This window comes from Poecilia mexicana, unplaced genomic scaffold (genome assembly GCF_051168715.1).
Source record: "Poecilia mexicana isolate PSO_F unplaced genomic scaffold, ASM5116871v1 scaffold_22, whole genome shotgun sequence".
Classification (NCBI taxonomy): domain Eukaryota; kingdom Metazoa; phylum Chordata; class Actinopteri; order Cyprinodontiformes; family Poeciliidae; genus Poecilia; species Poecilia mexicana.
The window spans coordinates 8,668,443-8,691,201 of record NW_028263391.1 but is presented as its reverse complement, the minus strand read 5'-3'; the positions used below and the strand labels follow the sequence as shown (position 1 = coordinate 8,691,201).

The window sequence follows — 22,759 nt, the reverse complement described above, 5'->3', positions numbered from 1 at the left end:
TTGTCCAAGCCTTAGTAATATATTAACAAAACGCCACACACGTACAAGTTTGAGCGTGTTTGCACGTGTATGTGCTCAGAGAAGCTTAATGCAAGTATTAATATATACTGGGAAAAAAATAAAGTAACTATTACACAAAGTAACTATATGCAATCTGAGGTTCAGTAGATTATTACTGAAGTTCTATTTAAAATGATAACATATAGAATGCCCTAAAACCAGTGGCTAGTAAAATAATATTTTACAAACATACATATTTCTGCATAAGACTTCCCTTTGGGGATAAGACCTGTCTAGGCCGTCAATGCTCATGAACCTGAGCGTGTTTGTGTGTGTGTGTTAGTTGGTCGATTAGAGAGTGGACACTGTGTGATCAGGCATGTAGATTTCATTGATCATTACCAGCCTCAAGGGAACACTCTTGACGCATCATGGAGACGGGAAAGGTACGAGAATTCTTGTGGGGAAATAAAAAAAAGGCTCTTTTTATGCATTTTAGACATTTATCAAAAAAAAACCCATTCAGGATTCTTCTAAAATTTCTACTAGTGTTTTTTTTTTAGGAAACATTAACTTGCTTGTGCTGATGCGGTTGTGAACGTGAAACTGTGCTTGGATCGCAGCAACTGACGGGTACACTGGCTGTAGCGGTGTTCACAGCAGCTCTGGGTTCCCTGCAGTACGGATACAGTCTAGGAGTCATCAATGCGCCCCAGAAGGTAACATGCGCTCGCTTTCACCGAGCCAATGAACTGCTTGATTTTTCACACCCTAAGGTATTTGCTCTTAAAGAAAAATGTGCGTGTAATTCTCAGTCACGGTGTTGCTTCAAAACGATAGCGCAACCCTTTAAAGTAAAAAAAAAAGTATTTCAATTCTTTTCCATTTTTTTTCTACTAAAAGTAAGCAAGTTGATATTTTTAGTTTGTAGCAGGGTTTTTTTTTAAATCAAAGACATGTGTGAGTGTCAGATGACATAATTGTTTTTTTACAAGGACAAAATGTTCTTCAAGACAGATTACACAAAAGCTGCAAACCCTCATCAGTCTTCTAAAGCATTTGCAATGAAATATTAACTTAATATTTCCATGATTTGTATAAGGCCTTGCAAAAACATCTGCACTCATCTAATATTTCGCATTACACCACATTATAACCTTTGATGTATCTTTATTGGATTTTTATGTGATGCGCCGACTCAAAGGAAGATTTTATAGTAGAGTGGAAGGAAAGCGAAGATTTTATTGCACCGCTGCAAACTTGCAAAGACATGTTCAGTCAAGCAGCGCATAATCTGGAGAAGCTGCAAAAAATCTTTGGAGGAGCTGCAGAGATCAACGGCTCGAAGATCTGTTAAAAGATATAAATTATAAATTATACCACCCAGTACTAAAGAAATACCCCAAGAAGTGACATTTATAAAATTCAGAAAGGTGTTTAGTTTTAATGTGATGAAAGATGGAGAAAGGTCACCCGGATTTAAACACTTTGCATTATTCATTTGCTTTATGCACATTTCAGAATCACCTCACCAAATACCGTGCTGCAGTTTTATTTTCTTTCTACGCCGCCAGGTCATTGAGAAGCACTATGCTCTGTCTTTGGGCGTGTGGTCCGAGAGGTCAGCACTGCCAGAAAACATCACGGAGGGAGAAAGTCCCCCGGAGGAGGAAAAGCATCCTTCCGTGGTCATGTACTGGTCGCTGTCGGTGGCCATCTTCTCCATTGGCGGCATGGTGTCCTCCTTCCTGGTGGGATTTATCGGAGACTTTAAAGGAAGGTCGGAGATTTCCAAGAGTGGACGTCACGTTTACACGAAAGCTGAAACAAAGACGAGAAACATTTCCCTTTTTTTTTTTTTTTTCCTTTTATGTTCTGCAGGGTGAAGGGCATGCTGATGGTCAACGTTCTGGCCGTAGCGGCTGGACTGCTGATGGGTCTGTCCAGGATGTGGAAGCCCCACATCATGGTCATCATGGGCCGCGCCATCATGGGCTTCTACTGTGGTAAATCCAGGCGTCTGGAATCACCTTCGTTTCACAACTACGGCATTTTGCAGCAAAAAATAAATAAAATAAAAAAAAATGCTGCAATCTGTTAAAATGTGTGTTTCAGGTTTAACATCTGGATTGGTACCGATGTATATCGGAGAAATTGCACCTAAAGCTTACAGGGGAGCTCTGGGAACGTTACATCAGTTGGCCATTGTCATTGGCATCCTACTCAGCCAGGTAGGTTAAACCCTCACACAGCTACACCTGCTTGACTAAAACAGACAGTACTTAACCCATTAATGACATGTATTTGTATGCAGGTAATAGGTTTGGATTTCGTTCTCGGTAATGATGAAATGTGGCACGTGCTGCTCGGTCTGTCCGGAGCTCCTGCGATATTACAGACCATTTTGTTGCCGCTTTGCCCCGAGAGTCCACGCTACCTTTACATCCTGCTGGGCAAAGAGCAGGAAGCCCGGAAGAGTAAGAGCCAACACATGCAAACACAAGCACAGTTAACCGTTTTAGTTTGGTTTTTCCCTCATGCAAGTACGACTTGCATAATATACTGTAGCCCGGGAAATACTTAGCCTCACAGGACACAATAACTGGGGTTCTTAGTGTGCAGTATATTTAATCAGTGGGAACAGACTGAACAAAGCTGTCTTGTTCCTTACTGTTGTTCAAAAATCAGAACATAGATGTACCTAAACATTTGGTAAATATTCATGAAATGTGGCAGATCTCAAAAGAACATACAATATGTCAAAGAAAAGAAATAGAAATACGGCAGTGGCCTCTGGATTCGACAGTAATGTCTCAGTTCACTCTTAATACTGGAGAACACCGATGATCGGACATCTTATTTTCACGTGCAGTAAATGGCCGCCCTGCACCGCACAGACAGGCTCCCGATTTTCTGCTGGAACTATGACCTGCAGATAAATCACATACGGTTCCCGTCCAAGTTCATCACGTAGCATAGCAACACCGGAAGAGAACAAAATGCATTTCCTGCCCCGTTTTGGGAAACAGTAATCACTTTGAAACACTGCTCTCTGGTGGACAAAATGTGCAGCACCTGAGACCAACTACCTGAACATGTTTAAATGTGAAAAACATACACATAGGAAATAAAATTACATAACTGAAACAAAATCACTTAATAGCATTGCTACTGTAACAATAAAAGAAAACCAACACTTTGAAACAGTGCAATTATTTAACCAAAATTTACCACCCGGCTACATCCTCCCCTGCAACTAGTCAACGACCCCGGTGACTACTAAACCTCAACTAAACGAAAAGCTTCCTGCAACACTTTTTCAAACAGTGCTGTACCAAGACTTGTTAAAACCTGAGACACCACATCTGTGCTAACTGCTACAGCGTTGCAGGCTGATTTGGGCAAGTGAAATGGGTTTGAGTGTGACCCGGCTGTACTTCGCTTGCTTTTCCTAATCGCAGGAATGGGCGTTGAACCTTTGTTACACTCCACATCATTACTTAAATTGGTCTCTGACCTGATGCAGTCGGCACCAGGGAAGTTAGTGAATCCAGAATCAGGAATAGTCACCAAGTCTGAGCCTCTAGCAGTCACGTCAGGAAAACTTGGATCAGGCCCATCTGGCACCATACCATCTGCATGTGCTGTTAACATTGGAAGATTGTCCCTCTCAGACATATTCAATTCCTCTACAACAATAAAATCTGGTTCAGATGCCACCGACTCTTCCTTCTCCACTGGCTGATCATTGATCTGAATAGCTGTCTCAGTCCTGAGTGTTGGAACTTGGGCTGAACAGGGTCGTAATTCTGACCTATGAACCTTCTTTGTAGGCCCTCCTTCCAACGGTTCAACAGTGTGTGTGGTGTCTTTAATCTCCACTACCTTGTAAATAGTGGGACCCCAAGCATCCTGGATTTTGCGCCTCCCCAAAGATCTGTGGCGAAGAAACACCAATTGCCCAATGTTGACTGGGGGACAATAGACCTTTTTGTTTTGAAAAGAAATCCGTTCTGCTGCTTTTTGCTCAGAGTACTCCCTTGCTCGTTTGTGGGCCTCTTTGAGTCTGTCTTGATGAATAGAGAGCCAGTTCTGACTGTTTTCTGACACACACTCTCGGCCCAACAGTGCATCAACTGGAAGGCGGGGCTCAACACCAAACAAAAGATAATAGGGAGAATACCCAGTTGTTGAATGAGGGGTGACATTATAAGCATAGACAAGCTCAGGTAGATATTCCGGCCACCTTCTCTTCTTTTCAGGTGGAAGCGTCCTCAGTAAATCATGGAGTGTCCTATTATATCTTTCACACTGAGCATTTCCTTGCGGTCGGTACGGAGTTGTCCTGCTCTTTTTTACACCATACAACTTGCAAAGTTCTGCTATGACCTCACTTTCAAAATTCCTCCCTTGATCTGAATGGAGTCTTTCTGGCACTCCATACTTCATGAACCATTCTCTAAGCAAAACCTTAGCTGTGGTGTCAGCTTTCTGGTCTTTAGTAGGAAAGGCTTGTGTGAACTTTGTGAACACATCGGTCACAATCAACACATTTTCTCGCCCATCTGATGCTGGCTCAAGGACTGTAAAGTCCACAGCAACGACCTCTAACGGTCTGGATGCTAGAAAAGCTTGGACTGGGGCATGAATCTTGGGTTGTGGCATCTTAGACAAGACACATCTTTCACAGTTTTTAACCCAGTTCTCCACATCTTCATATAAACCTACCCAAAAACACCTCCCTCTGAGCAGGTTCACAGTGCGCTCAATCCCTTGGTGTCCCATTTTGTTATGGACACTCTCCAGTACCTGGTCTTTGAGACAAACGGGTAAAAGTAACTGCCAGATTGACCCAGAGGGTGCTTCTGGGACAACCCTGTACAACAAACCTTCCTTCTCCTGAATAAGGCTCCACTGTTTTAGGAGTCGTTTCACCAGGCTAGATAGAGTTGACCTTTCCTTGGGGCTAGGTTTCCTTCCACGATCCCAAAAAGCTCTGAAACCTGTGATAGTGGGGTCATTGCTCTGAAATGCTAATAATTCCTCCTTAGTGTAGGCTGGGAGCGTAGGAGTGTTACCTTGCCCTTCCACTGCTTCTGCACCTGACTCTACTGCCCGTATCTGTCTTACTTCATAGCATTCAAGCCCTTTAACCACCAGATCTGGCTCCAGAGCAGTCCCTCGTCTTATTAGGTTACAGACAGCAATACATCCATCCAAATCTGAATCCGGATCCGTTTCAGGCTCCCCTGCAAACTCCTGCCGTGAGAGAGCATCTGCAGCGGCATTACTGCTCCCAGGTCGATACTTTACTTCAAAATCGAAGACTGACAACTGTGCGACCCATCTCTGCTCTATTGCACCCAACTTAGCAGTTTTAAGATGGCAAAGCGGATTGTTGTCAGTAAGCACAACAAACTTTGAACCAAGTAAATATCCCCTGAATTTCTCAGCAACAGCCCACTTTAAAGCTAGCAGTTCTAGCTTCATGCTGCTGTAATTACGGTCATTCCTTTCAGCCTGGCGTAACCGGCGACTTGCATAGGCGATGACCCGTTTAGCATCATCCTGTTGCTGATATAAAACAGCCCCTAGACCATGCTGACTGGCATCTGTTTCCAGTATAAAAGGCTGTGTGAAATCAGCGAAACCCAGAATAGGAGCAGAAGTAAGTTTTTCCTTTAACCTCTCAAAAGCTGAGCTACACTCCTGAGTCCACATCGCTTTGTAATGGTGGCCTGCCCACCCAGTTTTCTTTGCTTTTAAACATTTGTTCACCAAGTCATGTAGTGGCCCTGCAGTCTGTGAGAAACCTTGGATAAACCTCCGGTAATAACTACAGAACCCTAGGAATGACTGGAGTTCCTTGACTGTGGATGGGACCTTCCAGTCTTTAACAGCTGACACCTTGGATGGATCTGTCCCAACTCCTTTAGCTGACACTTGATGCCCCAGGAACTTCACGGTGTCTTGAAGGAAGGCACACTTTTCGAGTTTCACCTTAAGGCCTGTCTCAGCTAATCGTCTCAATACAGTTTCAAGCCTCTCAAGATGTTCCTCAAATGTTTCAGAAAAAACTAAAATATCATCAAGATACACCAGTAATATCTGAAAGGTGAGATCACTCATTGTAGCCTGCATAAGTCGCTGAAATGTTGCTGGCCCATTGCACACACCAAATGGCATCCTTACATACTCGTATAGACCAAACGGGGTGGTGAATGCCGTTTTAGGTCTATCGCGTTCGTGCATGGCCACCTGGTGATACCCACTTGCCAAATCTATTGTGGAGAAGAATTTGGCCCCTCTCAGTGCATCAAAGCTTTCATCTATTCTTGGGAGCGGGAAAGCATCGCGCCTGGTTTTGGAGTTGAGCTTCCTGTAGTCGACACATAACCTCAGACTACCATCAACTTTTCTAACTAACACAATTGGGGAAGCGTATGGACTGGAGCTCTCCTTGATAACTCCTTTCCTTAACAACTTGCCAATGTGTTCCCTCACTTCATTATATTGTGTGGGGGGAATCCGTCGGTAAGGCTGGGTCACAGGTGTGTCATCTGTGAGGTGTATTTCATGTTGTACTTTGTCTGTGTAACCTAAGTCTTCATCTTCTGCTGCAAACACAAATGAGTATTTCCCCAACAGCAGAGCTAGCTGTGCTTCTTGTTCTGGAGTTCCACTAACCTTTAACTTATCGAGGATAGACTGGACATCTGTTGGTGGTTCGAGTTGTCTGCTAATGCTGACTTCATCTGTATCTGCTGAGATTCTCTGAAACTGAACTTTACACAACTGATCACTGTTTACAGAGTCAGCTTCAGTCAAAAGTCCAAGTCTAGTCCTAGGTTTCAACCAGATGTCCTCATCAGACAAATTCATGACCTGGACAGGAAAAACATGCCTCTCAGATGTCACCAACGTTGGCACCACTACCAAACCACCAGGTAAAGGGGAATGGCCAGGCTCCAGTAGCATTAACGGACCTTTTTCACTGATAGTTCTAAGTCCCTTTGCTGTAACAGTAGCTACAGATGAGGCTGGCACATGAACTGCCTCTTTCCCAGCAATCCTGACAAATGAGGGCCTGTCTGATAACCTCACTGTCTGCACTCGATGAAAAGCCTCCCTCCAGTTACAGTCAAGTTTCCCATGCATTGTGGCTTCAAATTTGCCCTGCACTAGTTCCTGGCACTTTTTTATCACATTCATTCCAAGGAGACAAGGCACAGAGGATGACTGTGCTGAATCTTTAACTACAAGAAATCCTCTTTCCGGAATAGTCAGACCCATAGCCTCGACTTCAAGCTCGACATAACCTATGTAAGGTATTTCTAGTCCATTAGCGGCTGTGATTTTTAACCATTCAAAAGTAGGATGAATGATGCTGTCTTTTGCTGACCAGTGCTTGTTGAAAAAACCCTCTGAAATGGTACTTACTTGACTGCCAGTGTCAAGAAGACATGAAACTTCCACACCCTGTAGCTTTATTACAACCGTCTTACATTCGCCAACTGCCCTCTCTAAAACTTTATCTCTGTCCAAGGCTTCTGTTGGTGAGCCAGTTGTTTCCCCCCGAATTGTTTGGCTCCTGACAACCGAGGGTTCTAGTTTCCCTGTCCCCCAGGGGAAGCAGCACCCATAGAAACAACTTTGCTTTGTGGACATTTCCTGGCAATATGTCCAACCCCTTGACATTTAAAACAGATAGGCTGACCATCATGTGTAAATGTAGGCTGTGGTTTAACTCTCTGTTTGGGTTCTGGTGAAGTCAGCTTAGTACGTTGACACAGTTCACTCACAGCAGTTGATAGGGCAGTCAATGCTTTCCCTAACTCAGCTAATTGCTCCCCCTGGTGAGAAACAGCCCGCTGCACTTCATCTAAAGCTGAAGGGGGGTCATGGTGTGTTGTTTTAGTCAGAGAACACTGGGTTTCGAATGCCCCTGACTGAACCATATTGTTCCTTACTCCTTTAGCAGAATGGGATCGGTTATCCTCCATTTCCCAGAGGAGGGCCTCATTTCTCACATCTAGTAAGCTAGAGTCTGGTCTCTCTCTCACCATTTTTCTTAGTTCACGTCTCAGAGGGACATGCCTTAAACCTTCAACAAATTGATCCCTGAGAACTGTTTTCTCATCAGGTACAGCATTTGTGGACTGTTTCACTACAGAACTCAGTATCTGGGACAGTGCATGGGAGTAGTCACGGAGGTCTTCTCCATCTGCCTGTTTACGATTGTAAAACGACTGCAAAAGTTGTGCAACACTGCGTCTTTCTCCAAAAGCATTTCGCAGAAAAGAGAAAATATCACTAGGCTCCACTGATCCACCCCCCATACACAACCTGACTTCCTCTAGTGCTGGTCCCCGTAACAATGACAGTATGAAATCACACTGTTCCTCAGTTGTCTGTTCTCTGGTCCTTATGACCCTCTCAACCTCTTCAATAAATTCTTCAACAGATCTCCCATCCTTCTCCCACTCCCCACAAAAGAATTGGACCTGGCGTTCACGTGGGACATAAATGTATGAACGAGTGGGGGCCCGACTAGTGTTGTCTCTTTGAGCCCTAGTTTCATCACTCAGCCGGACAAGATCATCTCGCAACCTAGTGAGTTCTTGAAGTTGAGTTTGTATCTCATCAGCCGGAACCCTGTTTGGCCCTGCTGCTTCTAATGTACTCTGATTGGATGAATCACTACCGCTGAGACTGTCTTCAGCACTTGGGACGGTTGACATGATGTAACCAATATGTTTGATTCAGTCCAGAAGTTAGTCCAACAGAAGATTCAACGAAATTTTGAAAAAAACAAGGATACTTTGGGAAAGTCTGTGGTTCGAAACACCCTTAAATCCGGGTGGCCAGGCTTCAGTGGGGGATCCAGATGAGTTTCGTTCCAAAGCAGCACCAGTCACGCTGTGAAATCAGCACCTCCACACGTCCTCTCCGTGTGATGGCTGATCGCCGTAGTCTTCACCACTGCCGTATTTCTTAGTTGATGGTACACAAAATGCCACTGTGTAGTAGTAGGTTACAAAAAAAATATATATATTTTTTTTTTCTTTTTTTTTTTTAGTGTGCACACCCCACTCCTGGTACCAAAATTGTGTAGCCCGGGAAATACTTAGCCTCACAGGACACAATAACTGGGGTTCTTAGTGTGCAGTATATTTAATCAGTGGGAACAGACTGAACAAAGCTGTCTTGTTCCTTACTGTTGTTCAAAAATCAGAACATAGATGTACCTAAACATTTGGTAAATATTCATGAAATGTGGCAGATCTCAAAAGAACATACAATATGTCAAAGAAAAGAAATAGAAATACGGCAGTGGCCTCTGGATTCGACAGTAATGTCTCAGTTCACTCTTAATACTGGAGAACACCGATGATCGGACATCTTATTTTCACGTGCAGTAAATGGCCGCCCTGCACCGCACAGACAGGCTCCCGATTTTCTGCTGGAACTATGACCTGCAGATAAATCACATACGGTTCCCGTCCAAGTTCATCACGTAGCATAGCAACACCGGAAGAGAACAAAATGCATTTCCTGCCCCGTTTTGGGAAACAGTAATCACTTTGAAACACTGGTCTCTGGTGGACAAAATGTGCAGCACCTGAGACCAACTACCTGAACATGTTTAAATGTGAAAAACATACACATAGGAAATAAAATTACATAACTGAAACAAAATCACTTAATAGCATTGCTACTGTAACAATAAAAGAAAACCAACACTTTGAAACAGTGCAATTATTTAACCAAAATTTACCACCCGGCTACAATACGATGGGGAAAATGGCACCACATTCCCCCCCTGTCCTCCAAATGGAGGTCAACTGTGAGCTGCCGGTTACCTTTGCACAGAAGCGTCCAAGCAACCTGGCGAGTTTTGCAAAAAAAAAAAACATCAACGCAGAGTTTGTTAAATCCATCATGAAAAAAAAAATGCAGGTCATTGATGAAAATGAGAATTTGCTCTTGACCGACTCACCTGGTAAAATAAATCAATCAATAAATGAAGCCAACATTTTTGCATGAGCAAAGGTTCTGCTGGGATGTGCTTCAATATTTTGTTTGCATGGTGCAAAACAAAAATAATTGAAACATTTCACTCACAGTGTCATTACAGGAGAGTAACTTTTATTTAAGCAAAAGATTTCAACAGCCAGCGTTGCCTGTCACTGCATGAAACTCGTTTCTGCAGGTTTTTGCTCCCGAGTGTTTTCATGCCACACTTCTTCCTCAGGTCTGCATCGTCTAAAGGGGGCGTACGATCCTGCTCACGATCTGGAGGAAATGAGGAGAGAGAAGGAAGAAGCCGACAAAGAGCCGAGGGTGTCGATCCGATCTTTGGTAGGTCTCTCTCTCTCTCTACAGAAGTGAACGATGTAGAGTTATACAACCATAAACCTGGTTGATTTAGAGTGCTGCGGAGCCTTCAGGTTGTATGATACTTTGTTTCACTGGGACATAAATATGCTACGGCATAGAGGCCCATCTTTTCTTGGCCTCTTTTCAAAACAGGAAAATCAAAAGAGTGTGCCCCTGCATCTAAGGCTAGACGTCAAATGACCTTCAGGAATCCAGAAAGTCCATGAAAACAGGAACTGGTCGTAACTTATTGCACTCAGAACAGCAGGTATGAAGCTTTAAACCCCTGAAACTGTGAAAGGACTAGAGGGAAAAAAAAAACAAACTCCAAAGTTCATAGCTAGAGAATTGCAACATCAGCATTCTTCCAGCTTGAGGTTATGCTACTGTAAAAAATGTCAGTTTTAAACAAATAAATACATTTATTTTTTGTTTTTACCTATACAATAAATATTAATTTAGTGGTAGTAAGCTGCGTGTTTACCGATAGCTTGTGTTTGAACTTTTGCAGTTTGTCAAAGTTGTGCTGCATTAAATTGCTTTTGTGGACTTTGGGACTGGGCTGGGTGCTTGGTAAAGCACTCTTCTGATTTAGCCACAACACCTGCTATTCTTGTCTGAAATTAAACTTTGGAGTTTGACCTGGATTGGAATTAAACTTTGGAGTTTGACCTGGATAGTCTTGCGTTTTTGTTCCACCCCGGCTTGGGGCAATATAATATGTGATATTAAGATATAAATAATCAGGTTCTTTTATGAGGGACATCTCATGAGAAATGTATCAGAGCTCCTTTCGCCTTCAGTACTGCCTTGCTTTTGGGATAAATTCGCCAAAATGCTGGAAATTTTCCTTAGAGGTATTTTGCTATATATTGCAATGCCATAATAAACATGACAGCATTGCAAAAATGTTCCAGATTTTTGGGTAGCAACTCCATGATGTGGGTTTACCGTTCCGTCATATGCTACTATTGCCATTATATTATATTATATTATATTATATTATATTATATTATATTATATTATATTATATTATATTTTTGTCTCTTTTTTCTCTCTTAGATCCTCTCCTCTGTATATAGGCAGCAGCTGTTTGTTGCCCTAATGATGCACCTTTCACAGCAGCTGTCTGGCGTTAATGCAGTAAGTATAAAAGTTTGTTTGTTTAACCTAATACCAAAATGTAGTGATTTAATCTGTGTAGAGGTATCAATTGAGATATTCAATAAAGTTTAGCAAACCGCTACAATGTGACTTTGTAATGTTGGGTAATCGATTCTTTCTTTTTGCATTTCAGATCTTCTACTACTCCACAGCCATCTTCACCCAAGCTGGTGTCAGTCAGCCAGTCTATGCCACGATAGGAGTGGGGGTCATCAACACGGTCTTTACCTTGGTGTCTGTAAGTAACGCGCTCACATGTGCAACACCAGCGTCACGTGTTGCGTGATTTCGTTCTGTCTGTAAGCGTGCTCTGTGTGTGTCCCAGGTCGCACTGGTGGACAGAGCCGGAAGGCGCACGCTGACTCTGGTTGGTCTGGGAGGGATGTGCTGCTGTGCTGTTGCCATGACAGTGGGTCTCAAATTCCAGGTTTGTTCGACCAAGTGGAAGATCTCCCGTCTCAGCTAAAACCGACCGCAGGGGTTTATGAGACACCGAGGCAAACGGATACACAAGCACAGGCTCATTACACACAAAGATTTCATGTCTTTACTTCTTGTCATCTTGATGAAAATGGCTTGAAACCTCAAGATTTAGCATCTCTAAAGAATTTAAAATTTGTCAATCAAAATCCATTCAAGAACTGAATTCGTGCAAGCCTGAGGTGAATGGCAAAAATCTGCTCTTTTCTCTCTAGAACGACTACTCCTGGATGAGCTACGTCAGCATGGCGGCCATCTTCCTGTTTGTGAGCTTCTTTGAGGTCGGCCCCGGTCCTATTCCTTGGTTCATAGTGGCTGAACTGTTCAGCCAGGGGCCTCGGCCAGCCGCCATCGCCCTCGCAGGCTGCTGCAACTGGACCAGTAACTTTATCATTGGCATGACCTTCCCATACATACAGGTAAGGAGCCAGATTCAGTATGTGCACTGTGCTGTAAACTACCTCACATCATGTCCCACGATCAAACACCGGCTGCGTTTTCAACATATGTTTTTCTGCATTCCTCATCAGGCTTGGATGGACTGCTACGTGTTCATCCTGTTTGCCGTGTTGCTTCTCTGTTTCACCATATTTATTTATTTCCGGGTTCCTGAGACCAAGGGCAAAACGTTCGAGGAGATTGCCGCCGTCTTCCAAAAGAAAAAGAGGATCCCCAAAGACAATGCCGAGCTGGAGCAGCTCAAATCGTCCAGCGACGCTTAAGGCAGCAGCAGCAGCAGCTACGTGACTGCACGGCAGCAGCGCTGCCAGCTGTTCCGCCGTGCAACCCAAAGAGGTCAAAGAGGTCAAAACCTCTTGACCTTAATTCACACGTTATCGAGTTACAACAACACCCTTTAAAGTGTTTTATTGGTAATGTATTGACTCAAATTAGAGCATAATCGTGGAGGGAAAAGACAGGTACTATTGGTTTTACAATTTTGTTTTTCTTAACAAATAATTGTGTGACCTGCGTTTGTATTCAGCCCCCTTGATTAACTCTTTGCTGAATTGTTTGCAATGCAGTATTGTGGCCCTTTCTTTTTTGTAAAAATGTCTCCAGTTCAGTCAGACTGGATGACGAGCAACTTTAAAAATTTGTTTTTATTAGCTTTGTGCTAACTAACTTCATGCTAGACCTGTGTAATATGTTCTTTGTGATCTTGGTTCTTCACTATAGATTTCTAGGAAACCTGAGGCCTCCTCTTAACAGTTTAATTTATAGATATTCATGGATTAAGTTACTTTTATTTAGGTGTTTTAAAGTAAACGGGGCTGAATGCAAATGCAAACAAAACTTTTTTACATGTCTATAGTAGCGCTGTGTACTGTTTTACTTCCACATCGCCGTTGAGCACTACTTTGTGTCGCCCTGTCCCATAAAATCCCAGTTATGTAAAAGTTTGTGTTTGTAACATGACAAAATATTTTCCAAGAAGTACCGCTTGTTAACGACATAGTACGTTTATTTAAATATATCCCTCGCCCACTCCCCCCACTTTTTTTTTTTTTTACACAACAGCATCAGTTAAATTTCACAATGTTTACATGTAACCGAATTAAGATTTTTACTACAGTAATGAAAGTAAAAGTTTACTAGTATAAGTGTTTTACAATGACAACAAACCATATACCCACCATAAGTGGGAGAAAAGTTATAAAACTTGCTAAAGCTAAAATATCTGTACACGTAAAATGGAAACCGCGCATAGCAACAGTAATACGTACATAAATCAATGCATCCGAGTCTTAAAGAAAAACTGCAAAACGGTTGTTGAAGGAGTAAGGACACGACGAGCAAAAACTGTGCCAGCTCCAATGATAGCATTGTTAGCTTGTGTTATGTAATCAGCAATAAAGCTGGTCTAAATGAGGGATAAAATAAAAAGCATAAAAACTGTAAGGCGAGAGAAGGCACAGCCGACATGTAAATGAATTACGCCACTCTGCCTAAAATCTCCTGCAAAATTTGACATGATTCTTCCCTGTGTTGCAGATTTTGATAAAACTTCCACTTAGTCAGTGGAGTCAAATGCAGTTTACTTGAACAGTTTCAGTATTTGAAATAAAAGAATTAATTTTTTTCCAGCTAAATTGGTGCATGAAGGTCATAGTTTTTCCAAGGGCAAATATAATTTGAATTGAAGTTGAAATGGAAATTTTTTGAGTAACATTCCAGAGGTTCTACTCTCTTGCAAGATATGGGAGCAAAGTTCAGGAGCATCTCTCAAATCTTTCTAAGAGACCTATTACCTTACTGCTTCCTAGAAAAGGACACACCTCACAGAAGATTGCAACACGAGTGGGTGGAGTGAATAATGTCTGCTCCACCCTCCGGATCAAACAAGGGACATAATGCACGTTTCTGTTTAACAGAAAACTTTGAAATTGTTCTAAAGCATCTTATTAACTGAAATAAAATTTTATTTCACAATAATATTGAAATCTTAGGAACAACAGGGTAAATGCTGATCATTATCAGACGAAAAACATACTGTATTTTTTTTAAAATGTTAAGTCAGCTCTAAATGTATGTTTATTATTCAACAAAAAAAACCTTCCAGGATATCTTTGGACATTTTCTGACTTCACGCAAGCTTTAAAAAATGTATTATGCAGTATCTATGTCAGAAGAAAACACTATTTTGTACTTCAAAAGTGTGACCTTTAAGGCATGTATGTCTATCACTTTATCTTTCTGCAGTATATGAAAAAAAAACATCTGAAAACGTAAGCTTTCAATATTTCATTTTCTGTATGAAAAAGCAATAAAAGCATTTCTACTGTACTTCACGAGCTTCACTTAGTAGGTTTACTAGTCATTTCCCAGTTTTATAAATGTAATGATACACTTAATAGTATTAATATGCTTGACACTTTTACTTTTATAATTTTGCTTTTATATTTCAAGTGTATATTTCTATTGTTTTGATGATTATTGAAAACCCAGAGTTAAGACCGCTGGAAAATGACATCAGCATCTCCGCAGCACTTCGAGTTTCCCATCAGCAGAAGGAGACATGAAGTACTTTAAAGTTTGCTGGTAGATATCCAGGCTGACTTTGGACTTGATAAAACAAAGTGAACCAACATTAAAAGACTGAAATTGTGTGGTTTGTGTGATTCTCTGCTCTTCTTCCAGAATCTGGAAAATGCACCTTTATCTAAAAAGCAGGATGCGTCTGATGCTGTGAAGGTTGTAGCTTATGAGTTAATTACACCTCTACGTAGCTCTTGAAACTTACTCACCTAATAAACATCCCAAAAAGTCTTCAGTGGGCTTTACCCCACATTAACTGTTACCTGTGCACTTTCTTTTAACCACATGTTTTTCCTTCCACTTAACTTTCAATGAATTTGCTTGGATAGATCTTTAGAAATTACCTAAGGTGCTTAAGCCTCATTATGGAAGCTGTCACAGTACAACTGTTAGTTTTTCATTTGATTGTCTATCTAGCCCATAAGATGCCTATACCATAACATCTCTATCAAAAATCATTTTTTATTGATCTCATTTAATATTTGAAATTTCTTAGAAAAATAATTTTCGATTTAAGGTATTATAGCCGTAATAAAAAGTGCATAAAATAAATACATAAATGATGACATATATTATTACGGCAACGTAATAAATGAGTCAAATTTTTTAATGAACGACTGAACTCAATTAAATTTGAGATTTTATTTTTAATTTGTGGAGGCGCAGCACTGATAGTGATTGGTGACTGGTAACTAGACTCTTAACGAGCTGTTTAGTACTGCTAATGTGTAACGAATATGTAAAGTTTATGAGAAATATATTATGCTAAACCAAAGATGAGAGTTTTAGCTTGCCACGCGCTCAGCTAGTGGGGAGCGTTGCCTCCACTACATCGGCGCTGCCCGGTTTTCACGGCTCACCTACATCACTCCTCCTCTGGTTGAAACTCCACGCATGCGAAGTGATTCTCATCTTTTGGTGTAAGCGACACAGAAGGTAAGCTAAGCAGACTTTTAATAACATGTTTTGACAGTAACAGCTCATTAAGCAACATGATGGATAGTGGTATATAGCACAGCCTTGATAATAGGTGGGATTCGTAATCAGCGGTGCTCCAGCAGTGATTTGTGCGAATGAAAAGAGAGGGCGCTGCTTTAGCTAGCATCTGCAGCCGGGGTGGATGTGCAACCCCAGTGAGAAAGCTAGCAGGAGTAACTGAGAGATTATAGTTTCTAGTTCATACTCCCTTGTCTAAATTACCACGTCGTTTACTGGGTTTCCTAGCAGTGCTGTGGCTAATTTTATCATTTGTTTGTACTACTGAGAAAAGACTAATGTAATGGTCATTGTTCAATTGAACAGTTACTACAATAAAACGGAGTAATTGGCATATTGTTGTACAAACACGTATGTCTATAGCAATAGGCTATTAGCTTATGGCCTGAGAGCCCAACACAGTCTTGGTTGCCCCTCCTGATTGGGAGAAATAAAAGCTGAAATTTCCCTTGACTGAAACGTGTTTATATCATCCTAAAGTGCAGCTTTAAATTGACGTTGTTCTAGATGACGAACATGCTAGTTTGAACAATCAAGGAGAAAAAAACTGACTTGACAACAGTGTAACAAACTGTCAACGCCCTCCACAAGAATGCTGAGCAGATCAATTATGAAAAGTTAAGTGGAAGGAAACAAGTTGGGTAGCTGCACATTGATAGCAAGTCCCATTCAAGATTTTGGGGGAAGATTTGCAAGGTGTAGGATGCAGCAAGAGTTGGTGTATCATTTAAAAGAATAAAATCAAATGATTAAGATCATGTGGCTTGCATGAGGGAGGGGGGTGTTTGACGTGTTCCTCTATGTTGCTTTTATCCATTTTCCTGTGTTTAACACAGTCCCATCCACATTTACTGAAACAGAAATTGTTACTGACATATTTAGTGGATTTCTGATGTTGCATAGCTTTCTACATGTGTGAAATATTCATAGACGAGTTTTTTTCCCCCCCTTGCTGTTAGGTGTAAAGAAAGATACTAACTTCTTTTCCTTGGTGCGTGGAGCAGCCCCCGGCCCACTATGGCAGATGATGACTTCTCCACCGCAGATGCTGGGGCCTCAGCTACATTCCCCATTCAGTGCTCTGCACTGAGGAAGAACGGCTTCGTGATGGTGAAAGGACGTCCCTGTAAGATAGTTGAGATGTCTACCTCCAAGACCGGGAAGCATGGGCATGCCAAGGTAAAACCTTTCTCCTCCATTGGCTTCAGAATGAAAGGAATTTTTTAAATTAATTTATTTATTTTATCCTTGTTTGTTCTCAGAATGTAATGTAAGACACAGGTGTATTTCTTTAAACTTTTTTCTAGAAGTCGTATTTTAGTAAAGATGAGTTTTACTCTTAGGTGCATCTCACCGGAATCGACATTTTTACTGCGAAGAAGTATGAAGATGTCTGCCCCTCCACACATAACATGGATGTACCAAATGTGATAAGAAAGGACTACCAGGTGAGGTAGCCCTTCTTTACGGTATTTGTGAAACGTTTGTATAAACCAGAAGTAGTTGCATCAGTCGAAGCGACATCATTTCTAGATTCACATTTCAGTAACTTTTTAAAAAATTTTAAATATCAGTTCCTCATGGAAATATGACGTAGACGAAGCTTCGTTATCTGTAATGTTAGGCCAATAAATCAAGCTTGATATGTTGTTATATCAGTGACACAATATGGATATTGTTATCAGTTTATCTCATCAGAAAATGTTTGCCATATTGCTGAGAAAACTTTTTGAGAACTTTGAAAACCATATTCCTCTTTCTTCCACCTCCCAATTCTCTTCTTACGTCTGTTTTTGCAAATTTTGTAACTTGAACTGCCAAAAATTAACCCCCCCCCCAGACATAACGGCCAGTTTTATTTCATTTGTGCTCTCTGTTTTCTCGGGTGCTCTGCCTGGTGGCACATTTTAGGTCCTTGATATCATAGACGGCTTCCTGACCCTGATGGAAGACAACGGAGAGACCAGAGAGGATCTCAGGCTGCCAGACGGAGACATGGGCAAAGAAATTGTGAAAAAACTAGAGAGCGGAGATCAGTTTCTGGTAAAAATTTCTTGTTTTGTTTTTTTCACAAAGCCGTAGCAAATTAGGATCTGCAGCAGTCAGAGGTTAACCTACGCTGGTTATCAGCACGAATGTCGCATTAGCGCCGAGCTTTTATCGAGTGGTTCTACAGAACTGAAATTAAATCTCAACCTCACTCAAAATGTGTGTGGACTAGATGCAAACGTCCGTCTCCATCGTTGAAGTTTGCACGTTTTTAAATATCACTGTAAAATGTTCGTCTTGAGTAATAAAGTGGTTCTTAGTTGGCTTCTCAGAAATGATACACAGCAGAAAAGCCCCAAGAAATAGAAAGTGAAGCGACGTTTGTGGAGTTCTCTCCTTAAAACTGTTATTGTTTTTTTCTCTTCAGGTGACTGTGTGGAGAGCTGTGGCTGAGGAGGCTGTAGTCGGCATTAAGAACATGACTCCTATTTAGACCATGGCGACAGCGGAGACCTCATGTTCCCGTCCCCCTCTGTGGTTTTAAAGCTTCACCAAAGCTACTGGCCCTCACCACACATCTCAACCGGCGTCCGACTTCGTTCCTCCGCTCTCCTGCTGTAAGATGAAATAGCGGTCAGCTTCAGCTGCGCTTCACACCATTGCTTTCATAGCGCCACTGTGTAGCACATGCCAGGCACTACAGGAGGAGTCTTTGACCATGCTCCACAAAATCGTATCATTCCTACTCGGGCGCGTTGTTCGCAACGCCAGCTAGCTAACTTCAGTTTCCGTTTTAAAATAAAAAAATAAAAAAATCTCCTCAGCTGTGTTGCAGCTCCCCTCAGATGAAAATCTGTCTCTGTTTTCACTTTGCACAAACTCCGCACGTTAGTCCACTGACTTGGGTTCTGCCTTTCCACGCAGTTGACGCACCCCGACGTTCACGTTCACACGGCTCACGCTTTAGCACCTGTGGGGTTTTTATGTAGATCACAGAGTTTCTTTCTTCTTCTCCACTCGCACTGGAGATCTGCAGGCACGTTTTCTACTGCGTGTAACCCGGTCCCAAGGTCAGTGGGTTCTCCAGCTGACAACTGTGCTGTCTCAGCAGCCCCAAACAGTGCTGGAGCAGACGGAGGTAGGCAGGGTGAGGCAGTTTTCTTCCTCTCTATGCTATGAAACTTAATTTTTTTTTTGTTTTTGTTAGATTTTTTATCACTTGAGGCCTTCACAAGCTGGCAAATGTATAGAAACATAACAAATCGCTGTTAAAATTACACATAGATGTTAGCAAATCTTACCTAAAGCAAACTGCATCTGCAGAAGATGAGATCGGAATGTGTAGCAAAAAAAAAAAAACGGAGGAAATGACGTTTTTAGACTTGCATGATGCATCCATAGTTAAAGGGAAGCGAAGGAATATGACGTCGCTGCTTGGCGACACTATATTCATAGGAAACACTTTAGAGAGTTTGTGTGCAGAGTTTGCACTCTTAATATATGACTGCACAGAGACTCTCCTGGATTTGTATAAAAGATAATGCTAGTTTTTTTATTTTTTTATTTTTTCATTTAATTTACCTACACCGTTAAGGGTGACAGTAGATAAACGCAGGACATTTGAGTCTCCTGCTGAACAGTGCTTTGGAGATATTTTAAGTTTTTTCACACTACAACCTCAAGGTTTAGTATGTTTTTTGTTGTTGTTTTTTGGAATTGGACCAACACAGAGTGAGTGGTGTGTGGTTAAAATCTGGAGAGGACAAGGGCAACTTAAAAAGTCACACCTTTAAGATTTTTCCTTGTAGAGAATACATCATTTGTGTCGGTCTGTCACATGAAACCGCAATAAAACGAAACGTTGAGGTCCGTAGTTGTAATGGGACAAAACCTTCAAAGGCTACTTGGACTTTTGCGAGGTGCTGGATCCATTTGGGTGCAAGAGAACCTGCTTCTACCCCTACCTCCTGATGGAAACCCCAAAATAAAACTATCTTCTAATTGTATTAATGATATCTTGGAAGCAGTGTAGCCTAAGGGGGTAGCTTTAGTTGTTGTTTACAGTGATCTGATAGAAGCATAAAACGTTTTGAAGGAGTTTGCCTTCATCGATCGCATGTGTTCAGAAGAGACAAATTGCTGCCAGTGAGACGTGGGAATGACGCGTTTACATCCAGATAAAGTTCTTCTGCACGAGAAGGAACAAAAGCAATACTTTGAGGTACTTTTAAAGTTTTCCACCTTAACGCTGTGTTTAAATCCTCTTTAAAAGTTTTGCGGTAACTGGTTTCTGTAGCAGAATCCCTCAATCCCTTAGAGGGGGTGAGGAAAATTTTTTTTATTTGTGTAAAGATGCAGATTGTAATGGGGCATTTGAAGGTATTCTGTTCAGTTTTTGTACAACAGCAGCCGGTCTGTTACTTTTGTCTGGGCTTCAGGCATCCTAAAGTATTTGATTTTTAGTCTAGTTTTTCTTTTTTTATTCCACCAAAATAGTTTGCTATATATATATGTAAATAAATCAGAGAAGTTATGTCTATGAGTCCTCATTCTAAACTTTGCAAGATAAATAACTTGTACAAATGCTAATTAAGCACTGTCGAGCACTTTGCCGTGTCCGATTTTATTATCTTTTTTTTTTTGTGTGTACGTACGTGTGCCTGTACAAAAATAAAAGTTTTGCCTCTTTAAAAATGTTTTATAAATTCCTAATATCGAAGTAACTTCTATTCTCATGTCTCCAACACATTTGTGCTCCTCTGTGTATGTGTAAGGAAGTAGATTTTTGTTTGTTTCATTGCTTTCATTTAGTCTCTTCTACCAGACGGTTCCATTATTCAGCCGTAAGGTCAAGCGTCTCGTTAAGCTGCCTCCAAGTAACTAAAAAGCCAATCTGGACTTCCAGGAGTTAAGCTAACTTTGTGAATCATCTGGAACACTGCATCAAATGTTTGTCTTTTAGTTGATAAAGCACAAAGGTGGCATTTTACATCCTGTAAAAAAATTCATTCATTCTGATTAACAGGTATTGCTATTCAACTTTAAGGTCCCAACACAGAATGGAATGTTTTCTATTTGTGCTGCACTTCCTGCATGTGGGTCTGGTGAATGCTGCGAGTTGCAAACCAAGGCTTTTGGGTAACCACAGAGCGCGCTGTAAAAGGACACGAGCCCTGCAATCCTGACTGATCGACTTGCAGATGATTTAGCTTTGGATAGGGCTACTTTTATTTGTCAAAGTAAAACTGGTTCATATGTATGTTTTGATCATTACATGCCGTATCTGACAGTGGAGAATAGGCAACCTGTGCTGGTGTGTTATAAATGTTTGCCGTTTCCAGTGGGGGGAAAAAATGGCCATTTGCCTTCTCTGGAAAATAATAATTGGATACCTATTTTCTCTGTTCTGACTAATGTTTGGCTGCTGTCCTGAGAATATTCTCTTTTCGTTGTTTTGCAAAAATAAAGTTCATTCAGATGTCCCAGTCTTTGCTTCACTGACAAATTATTTAATTTGGTTTTATTACAATAGAGTTGCTCTCTACTCACCTCACTTCAAAATAACTCCACCGTCTACTAACGAGATATCTGGCATTTTTTAAATTAAACTGAATTTGTCATGTCAAAGTATGGATTCAGTCCAGTTTCAGAATGGTTTTCTAGTGTGCAGTTGGAAGGTACTTCTAATACCGCAACTATTATGAAGTGAAAAATCCTGCACCATACTTATAAAATCAATCAAAATGTTACGAAAGAAGATTAGAGCCAGTGGGGGGGGGGGGGGAATAATAATTCTAACTTAAATTTTCTGAAATCAAGTCAGAATTTTTTTGTTTCTTTTTCTAATTCTCTTTTGTAAAATGTGGAAAAAAAGAAAAAAGATGAACTGTCCGAACTTCTGTTACATTCTGAGTTCAACAACAGATGGCAGTAAAACATCACTTTCCATGTATTCACAATCTATTGTTTTTAGTGGTAAAAGTGTTTGCACGTCCTTCACGTGCGAGTAAAGTTTCTTCTTCTTTTTTTTTTTTTTTGTGGATAATTAGACACAATTTTAAACATTTTAGAGCAACTCTCAGCCACCCCAAATTTTATCTGCGCCAAAGCCATGAATTTTATAGAGAAAATTGTCAAAAAGCAGTGATATAAACTGCCACACTCTTTTAAGTGCATATACCACAGGACGAGTCCCGTTGGATTACCTGTGAGGACGGCCTTAGCAACACAGGCTTCTTTGCTCGTTACAATGGAAACTCCCGCACTTATTGCTGCCACGAACGTTTTACCGGGATATGCAGAACTCTTTCAAGGCTCACGTGGGAAGTGAAGCCGGGATTGCACAGAGGATTGGCCGAGGCATTACAAACCATCCCGCAGAACCATGAACCTGTTTATGCAGACGGCAAAAGCTGCTGGATTCCCCTCTGATTTATGGGGGAGATGAACCGGACTGAAATGGCTCCGTATTTGATAGAGTTTTGTGGCACAGGGCTCGTCTCATAAGTCGGAGGGGGAGAGAAGAAGTGCTCTACACACATCGGCTGCTTACATCAACAGTGAGGTTGGGTCAAGCGCAGGAAGGGCCCTTCCGTAACGGCGGGATCTGTTTCTCGAAACAGCGTGAAAAGGGGGAGGCAGAGGAGATCAAAGCCCGCGTGTGAACCGTGCTTTCATTGAAACTATGCGGGATTAACCAGACTTGTCTTTC

At 41.4% G+C, this 22,759-nt stretch overlaps 2 protein-coding genes across 2 annotated transcripts; both read left to right on the top strand.

The window, feature by feature from the left end:
• The first annotated feature begins 61 nt into the window (after positions 1-61).
• Positions 62-14,811, top strand: slc2a2 (solute carrier family 2 member 2). The gene is made up of 12 exons (XM_015011636.2): positions 62-446; positions 624-719; positions 1,575-1,780; positions 1,882-2,006; positions 2,116-2,231; positions 2,315-2,477; positions 10,256-10,362; positions 11,443-11,523; positions 11,678-11,782; positions 11,870-11,971; positions 12,240-12,443; positions 12,555-14,811. The coding sequence occupies exons 1-12, from the start codon at positions 432-434 to the stop codon at positions 12,744-12,746; spliced, it is 1,512 nt and encodes a 503-aa protein (XP_014867122.2). The 5' UTR covers positions 62-431; the 3' UTR covers positions 12,747-14,811.
• A 985-nt stretch (positions 14,812-15,796) lies between these two features.
• On the top strand, positions 15,797-21,533 carry LOC106932773 (eukaryotic translation initiation factor 5A-1-like). Its single transcript, XM_015011638.2, has 5 exons — positions 15,797-15,999; positions 17,019-17,238; positions 17,403-17,507; positions 17,971-18,102; positions 18,476-21,533. The coding sequence occupies exons 2-5, from the start codon at positions 17,077-17,079 to the stop codon at positions 18,539-18,541; spliced, it is 465 nt and encodes a 154-aa protein (XP_014867124.1). The 5' UTR covers positions 15,797-15,999; positions 17,019-17,076; the 3' UTR covers positions 18,542-21,533.
• Positions 21,534-22,759: the final 1,226 nt, after the last annotated feature.